The sequence below is a fragment of the Muscardinus avellanarius genome (assembly GCF_963383645.1).
Source record: "Muscardinus avellanarius genome assembly, chromosome: 19".
Lineage (NCBI taxonomy): Eukaryota > Metazoa > Chordata > Mammalia > Rodentia > Gliridae > Muscardinus > Muscardinus avellanarius.
This window is the reverse complement of record NC_137805.1, coordinates 30,296,985-30,321,375: the sequence shown is the minus strand read 5'-3', so window position 1 is coordinate 30,321,375 and position 24,391 is coordinate 30,296,985. Positions and strand designations below refer to the sequence as shown.

General features: G+C 50.3%; 1 protein-coding gene across 1 annotated transcript; it reads left to right on the top strand.

Annotated features, from left to right (window-relative positions):
* Window positions 1-2,883: 2,883 nt before the first annotated feature.
* Window positions 2,884-23,953, top strand: PARD6B (par-6 family cell polarity regulator beta; the record flags this gene model as incomplete). Its single annotated transcript, XM_080716249.1, has 3 exons — window positions 2,884-2,949; window positions 11,491-11,713; window positions 23,124-23,953. 3 exons carry the CDS (start codon window positions 2,884-2,886, stop codon window positions 23,951-23,953), a joined length of 1,119 nt encoding a protein of 372 aa, XP_080572375.1.
* Between the last annotated feature and the right edge of the window lie 438 nt (window positions 23,954-24,391).

Sequence of the window (24,391 nt, the reverse complement as noted above, 5' to 3'; positions counted from 1 at the left end):
CCAGACCTATTTTTTATTCTTTATTTGAAAGAGGGTCTCACTAAGTAGCTGAGGCTGGCCATGAAACTGTGATCCTCCAGTCTCAGGCTCCCAAGTACTGGGATGACAAGCGTGTCCCACTCTAGGTCTCGATCGGCTTTAGCTTAAGGATTTGGGGGCAGGGAAGGATGCCGGGAGAAATGAGATTAGGGTCAGTCTTCAAATAAGATGACATCGTCTTGATTGCTGTTTCTTTGGGCTTCCTGCTTCTCGAGAAGGGTTAAGAATCAGGCTGGGTGAATACACAGCTTGTGTTATGAAGGGTTCCCCTCCTCCACAATACCTTTATCAAATTCAAACTAAATATTTCCCACATTCCTCCCTTACGCAGGCCTCAGAGCCCATCCTGCTTAGGAGATCCAGGAAGCTACGGCCTGGCCCTCCCTTCTCAAAAGGAAAGTCCAACAGCAATGCCACTCCCGGAGAGGGAGGGAGGATGTGACGACACCTTTAGGAATTCAGGGCCCACGCAGGTGCGTTGGCACCTCTGAACTTCCTTCTTAAGAGGCCTGATAAATCAGTACCGATAACAGTAATAAAGCACAACCACCCCACAATCACTCACCCAGAGCTGGGCCCTGGCTCCCAGGGCGTGGCTGAGAGCAGGGTGACAGCTGGGAATGGGCCCCCCCTCCCAAGGTTTTAACCTGTTTCCCAGTCCAGCGGTCATCCCCCTGGTCCCAGGATCCTCTGGGAGGGAGCCTGAGACCTTGCCTGTGGGTTCGCGAGGCCAAACTGTTTCCACGATACTGAGACGTCATTTCTTCTCACCCCTGTCGTCCCACAAGTCTGCAGTGTTTTCCAGAAGGGATATGACAGCGTGATGACATCATTCTGATGACTACTGCAATGCGTGCCTGGGTATTCTTGTGTTTAAACGTGCCTCCTTTTTGAAACTCTAATATCCTAAATATTGACAGAGCGCACATAGACACAGTGCTCTGAGGTCTTCTATCATTTTTTACTATGAATATAAAATTGGTCTTGAGAATCAGAGATGTTGAGAACTGCTGTCCTCATCCAGTTAAGAGAGGTTCAGGCCCTGACTACCCCGGCAGGACTGCAGGACTCGCTTCTGGCTGAGTTTGAATCATGTAAATACTTTCTAAAGGGGATCCGGAAGGGGGGGGGGCATTATTATTCAGAAAAACCTGAAAATCTCCCATAAACATTCAGTGAGCTGAATGCTTCAGGGAAAAATAGGCTCCTGTCTTTGAACCCAGGGGACAAAGGTAGCTTGGAAAAACCACTCAGCTCCAGCACCCGGCAAAGACGGTATCCCAGAGCCCGTCCTGGCAGGCTCTGCGCTGCACTCTGGACGCAGCAGAAGCGACCCCAGCCTCCTCAGAGCTTTCACTGGGGTGGAGGAAGAGGATTCCCAAACCCCAAGCGCACAAAGAAATGTGGAGGGAGCTTGTCCAGGAGCTGGGAAGAAGAGGTGCCAGGGGTTAGGAGGAGTTTGCAGGGAGATGAGGAGACCCCTGGGACGGAAACACCCTAAGAAATTCCTCGCCCATGGCGGGTTAGAACCCCTCCTTCCAGCCCCGGGCCCCCAGGGCGGACCTGTAGCCCCTCAGGGAGGCCTCCTGTGGGTGGGAGACCTGGGAATGGCCGGTGTGAGAACCCCCGCCTAGGGAGCTCAGCGATGGCTCTGGTGTTCTGTTACCAGGGACACAGCCTGGTCACTGGGGGAACCCAACACAATTCAGAGCCTGCGTTTGTGGAAACAGTAGCCGGCCAAGAAATGGCTGGCGGGGAGAGTTGAGAGGTTTAAAAAGAATAAAACAAAAGCCCAGAGGGGCCGATCTGTGGGTTCCCGGGGAGCCTGGGCCTGCGTGGAGCCACACCGGCTTCAGGCCGCTTTCCTTCCCCATGGCACCTCGGGAGCAAACGCATTTAGGGTAAGCGGTGCAGAGTCCTGGGACAAAAGATGCCGAGCGAGCCCTGGCTCTCCCCGGGAGCTGCTGCAGAGGCGGGAAAACTTGAACGTTGCAACCCAGCGCTGCAGCCTGACGCTTAAACGTTGCAAAAGCGTGGCCGAGGGTCTTCCAGAGTGCAAGCCCAGCAGCGGGCGAACGGAGACGGAGCTGCACCACGGTGCCGGGATAACCAGCCCAGCGGCGCACCGGGATCCCCAGGCTGAGCGTGCGACCCGCGAGCGCCCAGCCACCCCAGCTCGGAGCCGGCCCGACTCCGGGCGCGCGTCCGCGCGTGCGCAACGGGCCCACACGCTCGCGCCCCTCTCCAGGTGCGCTCCCGCTTCCGGCCGGCCTCCCTGCCCGGCCTTCTCGGGGCGGAAACTCGGAGACCCGCGCATGCGCTTTCCAGCTCTCCTGCCGGGTCCGCCGCGGAGGCCCCGGGCTTCAGGTGATCCCGCCCCTCCCTCGCAGCACGGGACCAATCGCGCGGCGGCGGGCGGGGCTCTCGCGTAGACGGCCCGCCCACGTGCCGCGCGAGGCGCACGGCGATTGGTTGGCGCCGCGGGCGCAGGTGCGCGCTTCCTATTGGGTGTGGGTGGAGCGCGAGCCGCTCCGAGGCTGCAGGTGAGCGCGCGCGCGCGCGCGCGCGCCGCGGCTCTGGCCCGGGCTGGCTGGGCGCGCGCGGGCGCGGGCGCGGGCGCGCGGGGGAGGCGGCCCTGAGCGAGGCTGCGGCGGCGCCTGTGGCCTCCGCTCCGCCCTCTCCGCCTCCGCCGCGGCCGCCGCCGCCCCCGAGGCTCCGAGGGAGGCGCCGCGTCCCGCCCGCCGCGCCGCCAGTCGGACCTCGGCCCCGCGGCGGAGCAGCGCGCCCCCGCTCTGCAGGTGCCGGCCGCGGCGCGCGCCCGCTCCCGGGCGGCCCGGCCTCGGCATGAACCGCGGCCACCGGCACGGCGCGGGCAGCGGCTGCCTGGGCACCATGGAGGTGAAGAGCAAGGTGCGCGGGCGCGGCGGGAGGCGCGGGCCGGGGCGGGCGGGGGTCCGGGGGCGCGGGGGCCAGGGAGCCGGAGGACCCCGGGAAGTGCGCCCGCGCCGGCATGCATTTGACGTGAAATTGGCGCGGCCGCCTTGCGCTGGGCAGCACTTTGCAGCCTGCGTCGGTGCCCTTCCAGCCCGCCCCGCACCGGGAGCCTTCCGCCCCTGACCACCGGCACGCCAGGCTGCCGATGAGGACTTCGGCGTCCGCCAGGCTCGGGGAGCAGAGCAGCCCGGGGGGATTAGCGAGGGAATGCTTTCCAGAGGGGGTTTTCAGCTGGAATTTGAAGGTGGTCGGCAGCCGCGGGAACGTTTTTCAGGCAGCTTTGAAGAGCTGGAAGGAGCTTAGATCACCCCGGCGGGTTCTCTGAGATCAAGGCTGAGTTAAGAAGCTGGACTCAGAAAGGTTTGGACTTCTCCAGGCTCTGCCTACGACAAAGCCTTCTTACTAAAGAGCTTTTAGACACGATAGAACACACATCCAGGGGACACAGGAGTGGGGGGCTTGGAGCATGTAATCTAGAATCGAGAAGGGCAGACCAGGTAAAAGAAGTGTAAATACGTATCAGCTTCAGAAATAACGAAGCCTCGGGGAAGGTAAGAACACCAGGGGCAGCCCGGTGTGGTGGTGCGCGCCGGTAATCCCAGTACTCGGGAGGCTGAGACCAGGAGGATCAAGCTTCAGCAATGTAGGGAGACTCTGAAAAGATCCTGTTTCAAAACAGAAAATAAAAAGGGCTGGGGATGTTGCCTGGAGGTAGAATGCCCCTGGGTTCCATCCCCTGTAGCGCGCGCGCGCGCGCGCGCGCGCACACACACACACACACACACACACACACACACACACACACACAATGCAGAACCGAGAAGTGGTTGGAGTGGTGTTAAGGAAAGCTTCCTGGAGCCTCAGGGTAGAATGGTGTTATTGTCTAGGGTTGATAAGCAAAGTTCTGTAAGTTTCTGTAACTAAGAATCACATTGAGAATGGTCTGCGTGGTTGTTTTTTTGAACACTATTTGCGATTACAAACTCCTGTCAGCATAGGCTCTAGTTTCAGAAATAGTTCTGTGTAGTGAGAATAGAAACGGTGATTTAAAGGGTACGGCATGGCAAATTGAGGGAACTTGCTCGAATGGAAAGGTTTAAATGGATCAAAAGAGAAGGAGCTGTTCCCCTGGCAGTGTGGTAGCGCTTGGGATTCCAAGCCCAGCATTTCTTAAGCATCTAGTTTTTGTTTGTAGAAGCTGAAGTAAGAAGAGAAAAAAACACTTGATCAGACAGGGTGCTCTACACCTGTAATCCCGGGACTTGGGAGCCCGAGACCGGAAGATCGCAGGTTTGCAGGCAGCCGCAGCAACTTAGCGAGACCCTGTTTCAAAATAAAAAGTGCTGGGCTGGGCTGTATCTTCTCTAAGGTAGAACCCCCCCCGGGTTCAGTCCCTAGAACCAAAAATGAAAAAGAAAAGAAACGAAACGCATTTGTGATATTGCATTTTCCTAAAATTTCGGTTTATGGTCCTAATCTTGGTAACGAGCCTTTAATTTTTTATTACAGGAAAAATTGAGCAGGGATTCTAGGCAACCGATAGATAAACTAAAATAGGAATTGATTTCTAGCATAGTAGAAAACCTCAAGCACTTCAGGGCTGGAACTTCAGGTGTTTTGTCTTTATCTTCTGTCCGCTGCTTAGTGAAACTTTCGCATACTTTGGTCTAAACTTAATAGCGTATAACCGCCCTGCCGCCTTGCTTCTGGTGAACCACATCGCTTAAGCAGACAATTTCTGAGCAAAATGTACCGTCCTGTCCCAGCTGGAGACGAATAGACACAGTAAGAGCCTGTCTGAGCCTCTTTATGTTCTAAATATATATTGTTGGTACATTTGATCTTTAATGGATTAAAGGAAACATTTGACCAGGCTTGGTACAAAGGCCTGTAATCCCAGTATTTGAGAGGTTGAGAAAGGAGGATCACAGGTTGAGGCCAGTCTCACCAATTTAGTGAGGCCCTCACGAAGGTAGTGAGACCCTGGTCTTTGGTGTGTGTGTGTGTGTGTGTGTGTGTGTGTGTGTGTGTCTGGGGATTGAACTCAGAGGCATTCTACCTCCGACCTACACTCAGCCTGATTTTATTTATTTTGAAACACAGGGTTCACCAAGTTGCTGAGGTTAGTCTTGAACCTGCAATACTCCTGTCTCACCCTGCCAAATACTAGTAGTACAGGAGTGCCACCAACCTGCCAGGTGTGAAACCCTGTTTCTAAATTAAATAAAATGAAATAAATAGGCCTGTAATGTAGTTTGGAGGTAGAATATTCCTGGGTTCAGTCCCCAGCACCACCATGGAAAAAGAAGATATTCGTCACCTTAACAACTTAAAAATATTTGGGGCTGGGCACGGTGTCGCACATTTGTAATCCCAGTACTTGGGAGGCTGAGATGTGAGGATCACAGGTTTGCGGCTAGCCTCAGCAATATATTGAGGCATTCTGCAATTTAGTGAGACCCTGTTTCCAAATAAAAGAATAAAATAGATCTGGGGGTGTAGCTCAGAGGTAGAATGCCCCTGGGTTCCACCCCCAGTACCACCAAAAAAAAAATGTGGAGGTAGGTACTTGGAATTGAACTGAGGGCCACATGCCAGGCAAGCAGTTAAACATTGAGCTACACCCCTGAGCCCAGATTTTTGAAAATACTTCCTTTGATGCTACTTTAGTGATATCATAGCTTTTTACAATACTGAAGACTTATGAGGTTATAACCAAATCTAGATAGTAAGCAGATGCACATTTATTTATTTATTTATTTTTCAGTACTGGTGATGGAACCCAGGGACATTCTACCTCTGAGCTCTACCCCCAGCCCTATTTTTATTCTTTATTTTGAAACAGGGTCTCACTCAGTTGCGGAGGGCCTCACAAAGTAGCTGAGACTGGCTGGGAACTCCGATCCTCCTGTCTCAGCCTCCCCAGTGCTGGAATTACAAGCGTACGCCACCACACCTAGCCTGAGGGTGGAACCCAGGGGCATTCTACCTCCAACCTACACCTCCAGCCTTATTTTTTATTCTTTATTTTGAAACAGGGTCTCACTGAGTTGCAAAGGGCTTCACTAAATAGCTGAGTCTGTCCTGTCTCAGCCTTCCAAATACTGGGGTTACAAGTGTATGTGCCAAACCCAGCTTTTATTCTTTATTTTGAAACAGAGCCTCACTAAATTGCAGCGGGCCTCACTAAGTAGCTGAGGCTGGCCTGGAACCTACAGTCCTCCGGTCTCAGCCTCTCAAGTGCTGGGATTTCAACAATGCGCCACCACACCCAGCTTCCAGTCCACATTTCAGGATCTCTTCTTCTTCTGCACCAAAAGAAGTAGTGTCAACTCTGTTATCTTTGCTCTGGATAGGAGAAAAAGATACAGATAGTAAAATAATGGATAATGTAAATATGACTAGTTAAATTTGTGATAGGGGCCAGCACATGACTTCTCTAGTAAGTGACTTATCTTCCTGATTGTTTCTCTAGAATTGGGAGGGTTTTTAATAATCATGGCGATGCCCTTTAATAACCTTGGAACCAGCAGGCGTGGTGGCCCACACTTGCAATCCCAGCATTCGGGAAGCTGGGACAGGAGGATCCCCGTTCTCAGACAGCCTCAGCTACTACTTAGGCCCTTTGCAACTCAGTGAGACTCTGTTTCAAAATAAATAATAAAAAATAGGGCCGGGGGCGTAGATTGGAGGTAGAAGGGCCCTGGGTTCCATCCCCAGGACCGCAAAAATAAATAAATAGATAAAATAACCGTGGGACAGAGCTGAAAATCCAGCTCAGTGGTAGAGTGCCTGCCTAGCGTGCAGGAGAACCTGGGTTACGTCTTTCCCATCACCAGGTGAATAACCATGGAGCAGTCTTTGAGCCATAACATCTCATTATTATTCAGATAGGGAAAATAGAATATTAAAATTAGATTTGCATTTCTAGAATATACCAGCAATGCTAGAAGAAAGGATGCCCCACACTAGACCAGGAGGGAAAAGTTATAGATGATTTACCTACTGAACAATGTTGATTGGGTCTTTGGGGCTGCGGGGCACTGGAGATTGAACCCAGGATCATTAACCATCCCCAGCCTTTTTTTTTCTTCCAGTTATGGGGATTGAACCCAGGGGCATTCCACCTCCAAGTCCTATATTTATGTGTGGTTTTTTTGTTTGTTTTTTTTGTTTGTTTGTTTGTTTTTTGTGGTATTCGGGGTGGAACCCAGAGGCTTTCTACCTCTGGGCTACACTCCCAGATCTGTTTTATATTTTATTTGGAAACAGGGTCTCACTACGTTGCTGAGAGCCTCACTCAGTAGCTGAGGCTGGCTTCGAACCCGTGCGATCCTCCTGTCTCAGCCTCCCAAGCGCGGGGATTACAAGCGTGTGCCACCATGCCCAGCTTTTATGTTTTAATTTTGAAACAGGGTCTCAGTAAGTTGTAGAGGGCCTCACGAGGTTCCTGAGGCTGGCCGTAAACCTGTGATCCTCCTGTCTCAGCTTCCCAAGTACTGGGATTATTAATTGTGCTCCTCCACGCCCAGCTTACCCCCAGCCCTTTTTATTTCTTATTTTGCAACAAGGTCTTGCTAAGTTACCGCACACTGTCCTTCAACCTGCAATCCTCCTGCCTTAGCCTCCCAAGTACTGGGGTTACAGTAGGCATGTGTCATGGAGCCTATCTGGTTGGGGCACTCTGCCTCTGAGCTACACCTCCAGCCCTATTTTTATTCTTTATTTTGAAACAGGGTCTCACTGAGTTGCAGAGGGTCTCACCAAGTAGCTGAGTAGGTCCTCGAACCGCGATCCTCCAGGCTCAGCCTCCCAGATCCTGGGGTTACAAGTGCACCAGCATGCCCGGAATTTTATCTCTATGCTAGTATTTTTCTTCATGTGGTAAAACGTTCTCTTAATCCTATTGTTTAGCTGCAAGAAGCATAACTGTTTCTCTTGGGGATTTTTTTTTTCCTTCTTGTCAATATTTGTGAAAAGACACATCTACTGTGAAGCCACACGGTTTTCCATTGTTCTTATCATAACAGTTAAAAGGGGGGAAACGAGCAAAGAATTTTCATCCAGACGCTCTAGCAGAACCCTAGACCTAAAAGGTGAAATGACTCGCTGTCCCCATAAACCCTGTGCATGAGTCAGAAAGCCCTAGACTGTCGATACCAGAGTCAAGAAAATGGAGGAGAAACTATGACTTTGATAACATAAGACTGATACGAAGGGCGTGCCCTTCGTTTTTATTGACTCTGAAACATGGAGGTGTGACTAAACTTTTTGAGCTTCAGCTATGAGTCACCATTTTTTCTTGACAAATGTTAGTGTTTATATTTCAGGAATGTGTTTTGGAAACTGTTTTAGTTATTAGAGGTAAGAGGTGGTTTTAGTGATTTTTTTTTTTTTTTTTTTTTTTTTTTTGGTGGTGGTACTGGGGTTCCTGGAAGCCCTTCTACCTCCGGGCTACACTCCCAGACCTATTTTTACATTTTTATTTGGAAACAGGGTCTCCTAAGCCAGCGCGCGTCTGGCTTCGAACCTGCGCGATCCTCCTGTCTCCGCCTCCCAAGCGCGGGGATCACAAGCGTGCGCCACCGGGTCTTGATTTTAAACTAGTGAGTAGTTCCGGAGGCTGAGATCTGGAGGATCGCGGTTCGCGGACAGCCTCAGCTACTTAGTGAGGCCCTCTGCAACTCAGTGAGACCCTGTTTCAAAATAAAGAATAAAAAATAGGGCAGGGGGTGTAGCTCGGAGGTCAAATGCCCCTGGGTTCCATCCCCAGACCTGAAAAAAATAAAAATAAACCAGTGAGTAGGCATAAGCCAGGCAGAAGGACTATTTATTTATTTATTTATTTATTTTGTGGTACTGGGGATGGAACCCAGGGGCATTCTACCTCCAAGCTACACCCCCAGCCCTATTTTTATTCTTTATTTTGAATTGCAAAGGGCCTCACTAAGTAGGAGCTGATCCTCTTGTCTCAGCCTCCCAAACGCTGGGATTACAAGTGGGTGCCACCACGCCTGGCTCAGACCTGTACCTTTTAGATAGAAGCAAGATAGTGAATTCCCCCCACACACATACACAGGTAACCCTGAGGGCCTTTGTGACCCCCCCCCCCCCCACACACACACAGGTAACCCTGAGGGCCTTTGGGAAAACAGACATAGTTGTGAGCTCTTCCAGTGGTTGTGTGAGGGGCTTTCTCTGCATGAGGTGCTCAAGTGGGTCCCTGTGCCACATTAACATTTCCCGGTAATAACAAGTATTTGAAATACATATTCAGTGGTCAAACATGTTTGCCAAACATTTGTTTAAAATTATTACTTTTTTAGCTGGGCATGGTGGTGCATGCTTGTAATCCCAGTACTTGGGAGGCCGAGACAGGAGGATCACAGGTTTACAACCAGTCTCTGCTACTTAGCGAGACCCTGTTTCAAAATAAATAATAAAAAGTAGGGCTGGGGGTGTAGCTTGGAGGTAGAATGCCCCTGGGTTCCATCACCAGTACTGAAAAAAATTATATATATATACATATGTGTGTGTGTGTGTGTGTGTGTGTGTGTGTATTGTGTGTGTGTGTGTGCGCGCGCGCGTCCGTGCTAGTGGGGATTGAACCTAGGGCTTTGTGCATGTTGAACATATGCTCCACCGCAGAGATGTACCTAAAATTTTCTTATATATCAACTGTAAGAGAAAACTAAGCCCTTTTGGAGGGGCAGGGAAGGGCTGGGCTGGAACCCAGGTCCTCAAGCTCGCTGGGCAGTGACCACGCAGCCACACCCCTGCGCCGACTGAGCCTTCCCTGTGTTGGTCTGCACAGTGATTCCTAAGAGGGTGGTTAAAGTCGGGTAGCATCTCCCAAACTTGGGCGACGGGGACACTTCTGAGGAAGGCTGATTAACTTGTCTTAGGTTTTCCTGTTTGAGAGCGCGCAGCATCCACTCTAGTCCCACAGTAAGTTATTAATCCTGTGTGTCAGAGTGGATAAAGCCGGTCCTGGGTGTTGAATAGGAACCACGGTAAGGGATTGCCACAGGAAGGCCAACCTGAAAAACAGAACTGTCGTGATGAAACACTTCGCACCACGGACAGTCTTCCTCTTTGGTAGGAATTACAATTTTTCAGTACTAGGCATTGAATCCAGGGGCTCTGAACCACTGAGCTACATCTCCAGCCCTACTTATTTTTTATTTTGAGACTGTCTCGCTGAGTTGCCCAGGTTGGCCTCAGGTTTGCAGTCCTTCTCAGCCCCTGACTTGCAGGGAGTCGGGCGTGTCTTCCTCTCCCTCAATGCCTCCCTGCAGTAATTATCCCCGCACCCACTGATTGGTGAGCTTCGGAGGCAGGCTTAAGCCCTCGGGTCTCTAGGGCCTAGCCCAGTGCCAAGCACATAAACACTTCTTGTGTTAATTAGATAGTGGTAGGACATTTATTTGATGTAGTAACAAAGCTTTTTTATGCATTAACGCAGGGAAGATGCTTCTTAACCCTAGGTGTTGGGGCTCAGGATCGAGCCAGGGCTCTGTGCCCATGAGGCACACACTCTACCACTGAGCCACGAATGTCCCCAACCCTACACCCAATTTTTTTTCCCCCGAGGTACTAGAGATTGAACCCAGGGACATTCTACCTCCAAGCTATACTCCCAATCCTATTTTTATTGTTTATTTTGAAACCAGGTCTCACTAAGTTTCTGAGGCTGGCTGCAAACCTTGATCTTCCTGTCTCAGCCTCCCAGGTTCCGAGATTACAAGCACGCGCCGCCACGCCCGGCTCCTCCACCTATTATATGGTGTGCCCCGCTCTTATGCCAAGAAGCTCAAAGTCCTTTTTGTGTATTTTACTATTGATTCTTGACACATCCCTTGAGATTGTAGTCCCTTTGGTAGGCAAGGAGCTTAGACGCTTTTCACTAGTGGTCAGAATAGACTCAGGCAGGTCTTTGGTACCCCAGCCCTACAGAGTTTAGCTGAGTCACTGTGCCTGGCAGCCCCCAGGTGGGCCTTCGTGCCCGGGGACTGAGTGGAGCCTGCGTGTCTTGGCTGGATTTCCCTGTGGAGGCCAGCAGTCAGGAGACGTAATCTTGTGCCATCCTTCTCTTTCTGTGTGTGTGGGGGGGTACTGGGGATTAAACTCAGAGGCATTCTACCTCTGAGCTACACTCCCAGCCCTGTTTTATTTTTTTGTTTGGAAACAGGATCTCACTGTGTTGGTGAGGCTGTCCTTGAACCCAGGATCCTCCTGTCAGCCTCACAAGCACGGGGGATCACAGGTGTGCCCACCACGCCCGGCTCATCCTTCTGCTTTTGAAACTTCAGATAACAGATCACTGACGATGGGCCATCTTCTGTATCAAGGGAAACACCACCATGCTTGTTCTTTATTTTGTGATACACAGTTTCAAATTGGGTCCTTCTATTACTTTTTTTTTTTTTTTTAACACTGCGTTTGTTATATTTGTAGTTTGGAGCTGAGTTTCGTCGGTTTTCACTGGAAAGATCCAAGCCTGGAAAGTTTGAGGAGTTTTACGGCCTACTGCAGCACGTTCATAAGATCCCCAACGTTGACGTGCTCGTGGGCTACGCAGACATCCACGGAGACTTACTGCCTATAAATAACGACGACAATTACCACAAGGCCGTCTCAACAGCCAATCCACTGCTTAGGATTTTTATACAAAAGAAGGGTGAGTACCACTGTCTACAAAAATCATTTTAGGAATAGAAGTAGTGTGTTTGCTCCATTGATTGATAGGACACATAGACTTTGCCACAAACTTAGTTAAAAAAAACAATACTGCATAAATCTTTTTCCTGTGTTAATGGAAAGATTAACACATTAGTGATATTGTTGGTTTAGTCAATTTTTTTAATGATATTCAGGGTCACTATCATTAGCGAGCCCTCTCACTCTTTGTATTTTAATTTGAGTCGTGTGTGTGTGTGTGTGTGTGTGTGTGTGTGTGTGTGTGTGTAAACATGGTCTTGTTAGATTGATGAGAGTCTCACTGCTTGCTGAAGCTGTCCTTGAACCTGTGATCTTCCTGTTTCAGCCTCTCAAGTACTGTGATTACAGGTGTGTACCCCAGCTGTGTTTTGATTGTTTCAATGCTGATTGTTTCAATGCCCTAGGTTTTGTTTTCTTTTCTTTTTTTGGTACTGAGGTTGAACCCAGGGGCATTCTTTTTTTTTTTTTTTTTTGGTGGTACTAGGGGTGGAACCCAGAAGCTTTCTACCTCCGAGCTATATTCCCAGACCTTTTTTATATTTTATTTGGAAACAGGGTCTCACTAAGTTATAGAGAGCCTCACTAAATAGCTGAGGCTGGCTTTGAACCTGTGCGATCCTCCTGTCTCAGCCTCCCAAGCACAGGAATTACAAGCGTGCGCCACCACACCCGGCCCGGAACCCAGGGGCATTCTACCTCTGAACTATACCCCTAGTCCTTTTTAATTTAATTTTTTTGTTTTGAAATAGGGTCTTGCTAAGTTGCTAAGACTGGCCTTGAGCCTGAGATATTCCTGTCTTAGCCTCCCAAGCATTGTGATTATAGGTGTGTGCCACCATACCCGGCTTCTAGGTTTTTTAAAAATAGAAATGAGGAGCCGGGCATGGTGGCACACTCCTGTAATCCCAGTACTTGGGAGGCTAAAACAGGAGGATTAAGAATCGTGGCCAAGCCGGGTGTGGTGGCGCACGCTTGTAATCCCCCCACTTGGGAGGCTGAGACAGGAGGATCGCACAGGTTCAGAGCCAGCCTCAGCTACTTAGTGAGGCTCTCAGCAACTTAAACCCTGTTTCCAAATAAAATATAAAATAGGTCTGGGGAGCCGGGCCTGGTGGCGCACGCTTATAATCCCAGCATTCGGGAGGCTGAGACTGGAGGATTGTGGTTCGCAGTCAGCCTCAGCTACTTAGTTAGGCCCTCTGAAATTTAGTGAGACCCTGTTTCAAAATAAAGAATAAAAAATATGGTAGGGGGTATAGCTCGGAGGTCGAATGCCCCTGGGTTCCATCCCCAGATCTGCAATAAATAAATAAGTCTGGGAGTATAGCCTAGAGGTAGAAAAGCCCCTGGGTTCCACCCCCAGTACCACCAAAAAAAAAAAAAAAAAAAAAAATCACGGCCAGCCTTATCTATTTAGTGAGGGCCTCTAAAACTTAGACCCTATTTCAAAGTAAAGAATACAAAATAGAAGCCAGGCGTGGTGGCGCACGCTTGTAATCCCAGCATTTGGGAGGCTGAGACAGGAGGATCACAGTTCGTGGCCAGCCTCAGCTACTTAGTGAGGCCCTTTGCAAGTCAGTGAGACCCTGTTTCAAAGTAAAGAGCAAAAAATAGGGCTGGGGGTGGAGCTCGGAGGTAGAACGCCCCTGGGTTCCATCCCCAGTACCACAAAAAATAAAAAAAGAAATTAGAAATTTACTGTGCTTCACTGAATGGATCATTGTCCACTCAGAAAGACATAGTGATGAGAATATTATTTTAGAGTCAGACACTGCAGTTTCTGGTGGTTACCTGCCCTTAGGTATTATTAACCACCTCAAAGAAACCTAAACAAAGTGACCCATCTTCTAACTTTCCATGTCTTTTCTTTTTCTTTCTCTTTTTAATTCTTTTTATTGGGGGGGAGAGTATCAGGCATTGACCCCAAAGGCATTTTACCTCTGAGCTACATACACCCCAGCTTGTATTTTTTGTTGTTTGTTTTTGCTTTTTTTTTTTTTTTTTTTTTTTTTGGTATGTGTGTGTGTGTGGTACTGGGGTGTATGTAGAATGTAGAAAAGCCCAGGGGCTTTTTCTACCTCTGGGCTACACTCCTAGACCTGTTTTATACTTTATTTTGAAACAGGGTTTCACTGAGTTGCTGAGAGCCTCACTAAGTAGCTGAGGCTGGCTTCGAACCTGTGCGATCCTCTTGTCTCCCGAGCGCTGGGATTTACAAGTGTGTGCCACCACGCCTGGTCTCCCTAAGAGGCTGAGGGGCTTACTGAGTTGCTGAGGCTGGCCTTGAACCTGTAATCCTCCTGTCTCAGTCTCCCAAGTTATGTGGATTATAGGTAGGGGCCACAGCGCCCACCTAGTCTCCATTTCTTTATAGACTGACTATAATAGCTTTTAACGGTCCTCTACAGATTAAAAGAGTTCAGTGTGTATCCTGGGTACCCAGTAAACATCTTCTTTCTTTTCCCTTTTGATACCTGTTTCATGACGTAGTATAAAACCAGTTATCTAGAAAATGAGGTAGCAAGTCATGACCTTGGAGACGTACGGACAGCGTCTCATGAGAACATTTGCCCTGACTCTCTGGCAGGCGTTTCAAGTGTCTTGAGTACTTGAGGGTTTTTTTTACCTTTATAGCCTCCTCCCTGCGCACGCGCGCGTGCATGCGTGTATGCGTGTGTGCGCCTGCCCGCTCACCCACAGATGGGCAGGGCAGGAGTCGTAGTCTGCTGTTTATTCCTTCCTGTGGTAAACATGGAGGTTTGGGAAGCCAGCTGATAGCAGCAAGCCCACTGCTGGGATAATTATGGTGTTGGTCATAATTATGACTTGGTGAGCCAACCTGCAGAGTCGTGGAAATTTACATCCAATTAATTGATACGCAGTGGCCACTCCCAGGCTGGGAAACTCCATTGATCGCAGGTCTTTGCTTTTTGGGGTTTGAAGAAACAAGTCCACCACCAAAATGTACTGCCAAGGGTATCGTCATCCTTTGTCCCTTGACCCGCTTGCAAAGACCGCCACACAAATTAATTTCCCCAAGGCCCCCGGAGGGTCATCGTCGCTGTCTGACGGTGTGGTGTGACCGCCATGACCTTCGGAGCTCCTTTGGCTGCTCGGGTGCTGAGCTAGTAGCGGCCTGCTGCACAGCCGGGAGCAGGTGGAGAGGCGAGACCCTCGAGCACCCGCCCCTGGGCCGGGCCGGGCGGGGCCAAGGCAGGCGGCAGGGGGCTAGCACAGCCGGCTTCTGGTGTCGCCAGCGCTGCGGCGTCCGCCCAGCAGCATTAGAAGGATTGATTTGCGGAAGGAAATGAGCTTAATCCTAAAGCAGTCAGTCGCACCAGGCTGGCGAGTCGAACATGGAGCAGGAGATTGGGAACGGTGGGCTGGAGCTTGGGGGAATGGAGACTAGTAGTTTGGAAAAACTACTAGTTTGCACAAACTGGGCCTTCGGCGTCTTGGGTGGAGACTTTGGGGCCAGTGGGAATGACCAGCAACACACCTGAGACCTGAGTTTCGGCGCAGCAGAGGGAGGAGCGGTCCAGGAGAGGCGAGGCCACGGCACTTTAATGGAACTTGTCTTTTTAAGCATACTAATGTAAATAGTTTTGGCTCAATAATAAGCCTTCCTTATTAGCAATTATAATTTTCATTAAAAATTTAGTTGTTACTTGATATGTATTCAAATGTACAATAGCTTCTTAAACTATAACTCTGAAAAAAAATTTGTTAGATTATCCCCTTGATAGAGTATAAGAGTCAGGTTATACCAGCTTTTTTTTTTTTTTTTTTTTTGGTGTGTGTGTGTGTGTGTGTGTGTGTGTGTGTGTGTGTGTGTGTGTTACCCAGGGGCTTTTCTACCTCCGGGCTATACTTTCAGCCCTATTTTATAATTTATTTGGAAACAGGGTCTCAATAAATTGCTGAGAAGCTCACCAAGTAGCTGAGGCTGGCTTCGAACCTGTACCATCCTCCTGTCTCAGCCTCCCAAGCGCTAGGATTACAAGTGTGCCCTGTCACGCCCGGCTGTTGTTTTGTTTTTGATACTAGAACCTGAATCCAGAGGCATTCTACCTTCAAGCTGTAACCCCAGTCCTATTTTTTTTTTTTTTTTTTTTTTTTTTTGGTGGTACTGGGGATGGAACCCAGGGGCCTTCTACCTCTAGGCTACACTCCCAGACCTATTTTATATTTTATCTGGAAACAGGGTCTCTTAAGCCAGCTCAGGCTGGCTTCAAACCTGCACGATCCTCCTGTTTCAGCCTCCCAAGCACGGGAATTACAAGTGTGCGCCACCACGCCCGGCTCCCAGTCCTATTTTTTAATGATCATTATTATTATTTTTTTTTGGTACTGAAGATTGAACCCAGGGGCATTCTGCCTCCAGGTACACCCCCAGCTCTTTATTTTTATGTTGGCAGATAGTCTCACTAAATTGCCAAGGCAAGTCTCAATCCTTCTACCCTCCTGTCTCAGCTTTCCAAGTATTGTATTACACGTATGCACTACCACACCTGGGTTTTTTTGTTTTGTTTTTTGTTGTTTTTTTTGGTACTGGAGATGGAACCCAGGGCTTTCTACCTTGGGGTATACTCTCAGACCTATTTTACATTTTTATTTGGAAACAAGGTCTCACTAAGTAGCTGAGGCTGGCTTCGAACCCGTGCGATCCTCCTGTCTCAGCCTCGCAAGTACTGGGATTACAAGTCACCACCTGCGCCACCGCGCCCGGCTCTATATTTTCTTTTTTTTTTTTTTTTTTTTAATGTCGCTTAGGGTCTCACTAGGTTGCTGAGGCTGGCTACAAACCTGCAAACAAAATAACAAAATAATGTAGGTTAAGGCCATTTGCTTCTGTTGGTTTTCTTTCTTTCTTTCTTTCTTTCTTTTTTTTTTTTTTTTTTTGTGGGTCTGGGGATGGAACCCAGAGGCATTTGACCTCCAAGCTGCACCCCCTGCCCAATTTTTCATTCTTTATTTTGAAACAGGGTCTCACTGAGTTGCAGAGGGCCTCACTAAGTAGCTGAGGCTGTCCGCGAACCGTGATCCTCCGGTCTCAGCCTCCCGAATGCTGGGATGACCGGCGTGTCCACCTCGCCTGGCTCTGTTGGTCTTCTGCTGTGATCAGAGCGCTCTTTCTGGTGTGGGCTTCCTCGCCTCCCGTTCTCGCCAGGCTCCCCGCTCCCGCTTCCCGGTCACTGCCGGCAGCCCTCCTCCCTGCCAGCGCTTCAGCCCAGCTCTCCCTCCGCTCCGCTGCCGCTGCTCCGCAGCTCGGGCGGGTCTCTTCCGACCACCGGCCTGCTCTTCAGAGTTCCCTGTGGGGGCCTGGAAGCCCTTGTCTAAGCTCTGTTGACGTGTTCATCTTCTGTCTGTTTACCAGAGGCCCAGCGTCACATCCATGTGGGGCTTAGGCGGCGGATTCGTGTTGATACTTTTTGTCCTGTAAGCTAAGCGGGGCAGATGCTTACTTAGAAAGCTGGTTTCTTGTAAACCTTCATTGAGAGTAGGGTCGGGAAACTGATAGCATGACATCGAGTGTAGCTGCTCCGCGCTTAGTTACCACGGGTTCTGGGCCTCGCTCCTCGCAGGACCAGCAGGGCAGCAGTCACACTTGAGCCCCAACCAAGCAAGGGATTGCTCGTGTTATTTTCAAAACACAAATTCCAGAACCATTTAAGTTTCAAGACCAGTTGATCTTTTAAAATCTAATACCGTAGCAAAGTTTCTTCGAAGCGAAAGCTCCCGATGGAATCTAACTGCTTTACAGACCAAACTCCGAGAGAGCCTGGTTGCACATTGTGTTTTATAGCAATTTATTGTTAGAGGGAGAACCCCACGCCCCATTTCTTGGGCTGTTATCATGGAAGCAAAAACACAACAAAACACCTGATATCTCAGAAGTCATTTTCACAGGGGCCTCTCGGCTCTTTCCCCCGTCCCCCGCCGGAGGGCTGAGCTCCGTCTCATGTATTCGGGAGAGGGCGAGAAGGTGCAGAGGAGGCCTAGCCCGCCTTCTTGTTCAGTTACTGCTGTGCACTAGACAGTTTTAGAAAGAGTTTGAGGTTGTACCTTTAAAGATTAACCCAGGTCATTCGTGTACGTTTGGGACACAGCCAGGGAGAGGCTCCCAAACAGTCCCGATCCGCTCTGGGATCTCTGGGACATGTTGGAGCGCAGCGCCCTCCCCCACGCCAGGCAGGCCAGGCCCGTCAGAGCGGCTGGGCCCAGGCTTCTTGCTGTTTTTGTGTATCAGGGGAACATGTTTATACCTCGGGCTTGTCCAGAGGAGTTGGTCAGCAGTGCCAGAGGGCCTTGCTTAGGACAAGCCGTCAGGAGGACTTGACCTCCGTGGCCCAGAGACCAGTAACTGGGCAACAAACTCATCTTGTAGACTTGACCTCACATTGAACATTATTGTGTAAATTTATTGAGGTTACACACTAATGAATCGCAGTAAAATAGCCCACATTTTAACTGGGCGTGGTGGCGCAGGCTTGTAATCCCAGCTTTTGGGAGGCAGAGACAGGAGGATCGCAGTTCGCGGCCAGCCTCAGCTACTGAGTGAGGCCCCTTTGCAACTCAGTGACACCCTGCTTCAAAAATAAAGAGTAAAAAATTAGGATTGGGGGTGTAGCTCAGAGGAAGAATGCCCCTGGGTTCCATCTTCAGTACCACACACACAAAAAATGTAGACTACAATTTTTTAATAGTGAATTGCAAAATACAGCTTAGCAGAAGGTATGGCCCCGAAGTGATGAGTAAGAAGGAATGGTGACGTCACTTCTCATCAGAGAAACCTGGGGATCACCTTAAACACACCTGTCTTCGCCGGGCGCGGTGGCGCGTACTCGTAGTCCCAGCATTTGGGAGGCTGAGACAGGAGGATTGCGGTTTATGGCCAGCCTCAACTACTTACTGAGGTCTTTTGCAATTCAGTGAGACCCTCTTTCAAAATTAAGGATAAAAAATAGGGCTGGGGGTATAGTTTGGAGGTAGAATACCCCTGGGTTCCAACCCCAGTGCTGGAAAAAAAAAAAAAAAAAGCCTGTCCTTCGGTCAGTCACCAAGCCCATCGACGCCACGCCCTAATGGCTTCTCACGCTGCGTCCCCATCTTGTCCCCATCTCCACGGCCTCTGCTCCAGCTTGGCGCCATCACAATCGCTGCTGCCGTCTCCCAGCCTCCCCTGAAGTCCTTCCCCAGCTTGCTGCCCTGAGCTTGCAGAAGCAGATGAGGCTGCCGTCAGTGTCCCTCATTTTCCCTGGTTTTCTCCCCGGCTGTGAGGCCGAGCTCCGCAAACCCGAATACTTCCTTGGGTCCTGCTGCCGCCTCCGGCCTGCTGCCGCCATCACTTTGCCTCCTCTGCTTCCTGTGACGGATGGGCACGTCCTTCCCTTCCACTTGGTTAGTTCGGCTGCTCTTCCCATCCTGGCAGAAGCCTCACGTCCCCACAGGGGTCCCCCTCGCACGCCCCGCACCACGGCCCTCAGCGCCTGTGCGGTCCTCCAGCCGCTCCACGCTTGGCTGGCCTGGGAGTCCCAGGAGAGCGGCCACGACCCTGAGCTCCCTGTCGGGAGGCCCGTGGTCCTCCCGCCTCGGCCCCAAGTTGCTGGGATCACAGGTGGGCCGTGGCGCCTGGCTGCCAGCTTTGTTTTCAGTTAGCTGTTTTGTCTTAGACCAGGGCTAGCAAACCAAGACCCGCTGGCAGTAATCTGTAAATAACGTTTCCGTGGAGTACACCCACACTTACTCCTGTATTGCTTACGGCTGCATTTGTAAAGAGACCAGACGGCCTGCCTAGACAGGAGCTGACCCTTGATGGGAAAGGGCCACAAGCCTCCGGATTCCAGTGCTTTAAACAGCTATTTCATTCCTGTCTTTCTCTGAACTTCTTCCCTTTCTTTTCTTTTCTTTTTATTTCTTTTTTTCTTTTTTTTTTTTTTGTGATACTGGGGATTGAACCCAGGGGCGTTCTTCCTTTGAACTACACCCCAGTCCAATTTTATTTCTTATTTAGGCTCTTAGGTGTGGTGGCGCACACTTGTAACCCCAGTACTTGGGAGGCTGAGACAGAAGGATCGCAGGTTCAAAGCCAGCCTCAGCTACTTAGTGAGGCCCTTCCAACTTAGTGAGACCCTGTTTCAAAACAAATTAATAATAATAATAATAATAATAATAAAAAATAGGGCTGGGGATGTAGCTCAAAGGTAAAATGCTCCAGGGTTTAATCCCCAGTACTGCAAAAAAGAAAAGAAAGAGAAAGAAAGAAAGAAAGAAAGAGAGAAAGAAAGGTCTTCCTAGGTTGATTAGTCTCACTACTTGCTGAAACCGCCCTTGAACCTGCCGTCCTCCTGTCCCAGCTTCCCAGGTTCTGAGGTTACAGGCATGTGCCACTACACCCAGCTTCTTTGACCTTCAAACGGGGCATAATCTTGGGCTTTCTTGATGACTGCCATGGATTATTACTGTTTTATTTGCTGTGTGGGGATGCTGACAGTTCAAACAGAGATTTCTTTTTCTTTTTCTTTTTGGAATTTGCTTTCTGTTCAGCGTAGGCTTTTGTTTTTTATTTATTTAATTTGTGTGTGTGTGTGTGGTACTGAGAGTGGAACCCAGGGGCTTCTACCTCCGGGCTATACTCCCAGACCTATTTTATATTTTATTTGGAAACAGGGTCTCACTAAGTTGCTGAGAGCCTCACTCAGTAGCTGAGGCTGGCTTCGAACCTGTGCGATCCTCCTGTCTCAGCCTCCCAAGCGCGGGGATTACAAGCCTGTGCCACCATGCCCGGTCAGCATAGGCTTTTACCTCTTGTATCTGTGCCTGCTGCTCACAGTGGACCCTTCCTTACCTTCCGCTCTGAGTGAGTTACTCAGGACCCTCCATGAGCTAAGGAGAGAGAGAGCCCAGCTTCTCAGAACTAATGCTTCAAGAGCACGAGGTTGTCTGGAGTCTTGAGGCACCTGTAAGTTGGGAGCAGGAGACCTGTGTTCGGGAGAAGACACCCACTCGGCCCCCCGAGGCTGCCTAGGTGGGTCCCTACCCTTTGCAGCGAGCTGAGATTGTTGGCTCTGGGACAGGCTGGGATAAGTGCGGGGTTGCTTTATAGGCCTTTGTCCTGCCTGTTGCGTAAGTCAGGGCTCACGCCAGCGGAAGGCTGCTGCAAGTGAAGTTTGCGAACCCCCTTCTTCTCCAGCCCGGGGCTCCGAGGTGCATCTCACCCGTGGCCGCGGCTCCTTGGGGCCGTTCACCTTTACACTTTACACTAACACCCTGCACCCTGGCTTTCTGCCAAAATATTTCTTTTCCCAGTGGCTGGAAACTGATTAGCTAGATGAGAGAACAAAAGTGCCTTTGTACCGGAGAATATTGCTTTTGAGAATTTAGCGGAGAGCATTCAAATGGGGTCTGGATGCGATGCCAAATTATGCAGATTTGGGGGGTTTTCTGGTCAGGTTTCCCATGAGTGGGTTTGGAGGCAGCTTGGCTTTGTTCTCAGTTTGTATGGTCTGGAATGTCCCTTATAAGTGTTATGTAGGCTCTTATTGATTGTTTTGAAATAAAAATATTACATATGTGTTTGAGAAAGCACATTCAGTTGACTAATCTCCATAGGTTTTTTTGGTCACATTTTGCAAAAGAACTCCTGCATCCGTGGGTTTATCCCAGCACTGGATGGAGGTGAGTCTCCGTCTTGGTGAGAACACAGTGTCAATGCTTGATGAGCTGAGATAACGGCCCTGGCGCAGGAGGGGCCGCAGTACGGGCCGCACTTCTCCTACACACTTACTTGAAAGGTTGGAACAGTTCACACAGCACTGGAAAAGAAGACCAGTGCCCGGTCCTGACGCGGGCGCGCCTCCTGTGAACATGAGGGAGCCGACTCAGAAGGAAGACCGGCTTCTGGTCCCACCTCGTCACGTGTTCTGTGCCCAGAACGCCCTCCTGGCTCAGCTAGGGCGACGATGGCTTAGCCCCGGGATAAGGACACCTCTGGAGCCCCGGAACATCGCGATGTGCCTCTGCGGCCTCGGAGACTTTCTTTTTTCTTTTCTTTTTTTTTTTTGCAGTACTGGAGATGGAACCCAGGGGCATTCGACCTCTGCGCGCTTCACCCTCAGCCCTGTTTTTGTTCTTTATTTTGAAACGGGCTCACTGAGTTGCAGAGGTCCTCACTAAGTAGCTGAGGCTGGCCGAGAAACTTGATTCTCCTGTCTTAGCCTCCCACATGCTGGGATCACAAGTGTGCGCCACCAGACCCAGCCCAATTTTATTTCTTATTTGGAAACAGGGTCTTGTTAGGTTGATGAGTCTCACTACTTGCTGAGACTGTCCTCGAACCTGCGATCTTCCTGTCTCAGCCTCTCAAGTACAGGAATTTACAGAAATACCCCACCACACCCAGCTCAAGTAGGTGGTTTGTTTGTATGTATGTATGTATGTATGTATGTTTGTTTATTGTGGTACTGGGGATGGAACCCAGGAGCCCTCTATCTCCGGGCTACACTCCCAGACCTATTTTATATTTTATTTGGAAACAGGGTCTCACTAAGTTGCTGAGAGCCTCACTAAGTAGCTGAGGCTGGCTTCGAACCTGTATGATCCCCGCACTTGGGAGGCGGAGACAGGAGGATCACGCAGGTTTGAAGCCAGCCTCTCTGGCTTAAGAGACCCTGTTTCCACATAAAAATATAAAAAATAGGTGTCTGGGAGTGTAGCCTGGAGGTAAAAGGGTTTCCAGGAACCCCAGTACCACAAAAAAAAAATAAATAAAATGATGTTTATAGCCAGGTGATGTGGCACACACTTGTAATTCCAGTACTTGAGAGGCCGAGACAGGAGGATTGCAGGTTCGAAGCTAGCCTTAGCAACTTAGACTCCCAGCAATTTAGGGAAACCCTGTTTCCAAATAAAAACTAAAGAAGGGTGAGGTATAACCTGGAGGTAGCCGACTCTTGGGTTTCACCCCCAGTACCACAAAAATTAAAATTCTGTTTAGGAATGAGTTTATAGCTGGAATTGCGGGTGCACATTTGTAGTCCCAGATATTCAGGAGGCGAAGGTGGGAGGATCACTTGAGGCCAGGCGTTTAGGCCAGCCTGGCAACACAGAGGAACCGTCTCCAAAGGTCTGTCGGGGGTGTCACTGCCGTATTTAAGGCTGTGAGCCGGCAGTGAGCATTGTGGCGTCGTGGTGTTTGGGGGCGCCCCCTAGTGGACCTTCCTGGCATGGCAAACACTACTCTCCCACACTGATCGAATAAGCTGACCTTTAGCTTGCTTGTTTATGTGCCGAGTGCATTTGAGCTAGCCTGTCTGTACAACTACAGGTAAATGGACATTTCTAATTATTTTCTTTTATTTTTAAAACAGAAGAAGCAGACTACAGTGCCTTTGGTACAGATACGCTAACAAAGAAGAAGAATGTTTTAACCAACGTGTTACGGCCCGACAACCACAGAAAAAAGCCGCACATAGTCATCAGTATGCCTCAAGACTTCCGGCCCGTGTCTTCCATCATAGACGTGGATATTCTCCCGGAAACGCATCGGCGGGTTCGCCTTTACAAGTACGGCACTGAGAAGCCCCTGGGGTTTTACATCCGGGATGGTTCCAGTGTCCGCGTGACGCCGCACGGCCTGGAGAAGGTGCCGGGCATCTTCATATCCAGGCTCGTCCCCGGAGGGCTGGCTCAGAGCACAGGACTGCTGGCCGTGAACGACGAGGTGCTGGAAGTGAACGGCATCGAGGTCTCGGGGAAAAGCCTGGACCAAGTGACGGACATGATGATCGCCAACAGCCGCAACCTCATCATCACGGTGCGGCCGGCCAACCAGAGGAACAACGTCGTGAGGAACAGCCGGGCCTCCGGCAGCTCGGGCCAGTCCACCGACAACAGCCTCCCGGGCCACCCGCAGCCGGCGGAGCCCAGCTTCGAGCCAGAGGACGAGGACAGCGAGGAGGAGGACCTCATCATCGAGGGCGATGGGGCCCCGCGGCAGATCCCCAGAGCCGCCCCCCCGGCCGAGAGCCTGGAGTCTCTGGCACAGGTGGAGCTCAGTTTCGAGTCCGGGCACAATGGGTTTCTTCCCTCCCGTGAAGCGAGCTCAGCGCCCGTGGCCAGCGGCACAAACGCAGAATTGGAAACACGCGCTCCGGGTCACAAACTCTTAGAAGAAGACGGGACGATCATAACGTTGTGAACCAGCTTCGGAATGTCTTCCGAGTGAAGAGGACTCCGTGGGGGCCGCAGACTTGGCTGGTGACTAATATCCATTCCTCTGAACCAGTGGCGCGGTCCTGGGCATGGGGAAAATAGTGTCGCAAGCCCACAGTGTCATTAAAATAGAACGTCAGTCGTTGTTGTTCATCTGAACTTTGGCGGCTCAGAGGTGAACTTCAGTCGATGCGGTGCCGTGCGTCTGCTGTTTCTTCTGTGGAGACCTGAACGCGAGCACATCCCAGCCCGTGTGGGCGTCCGCGGGATCCGTTCCGTTGGAGGCGGTTGTGTTTTGCACCCGCTGTGCGGAGCCCAGCTTCTCGTCCCGTTCACTGTTTTTAGCATTCTGACACGAGGAGGGCTGATTCTCTTTTAGTACCCTGGGGCCTCAGCTATTGTGTCCCAGTATTGTAGTTTGATT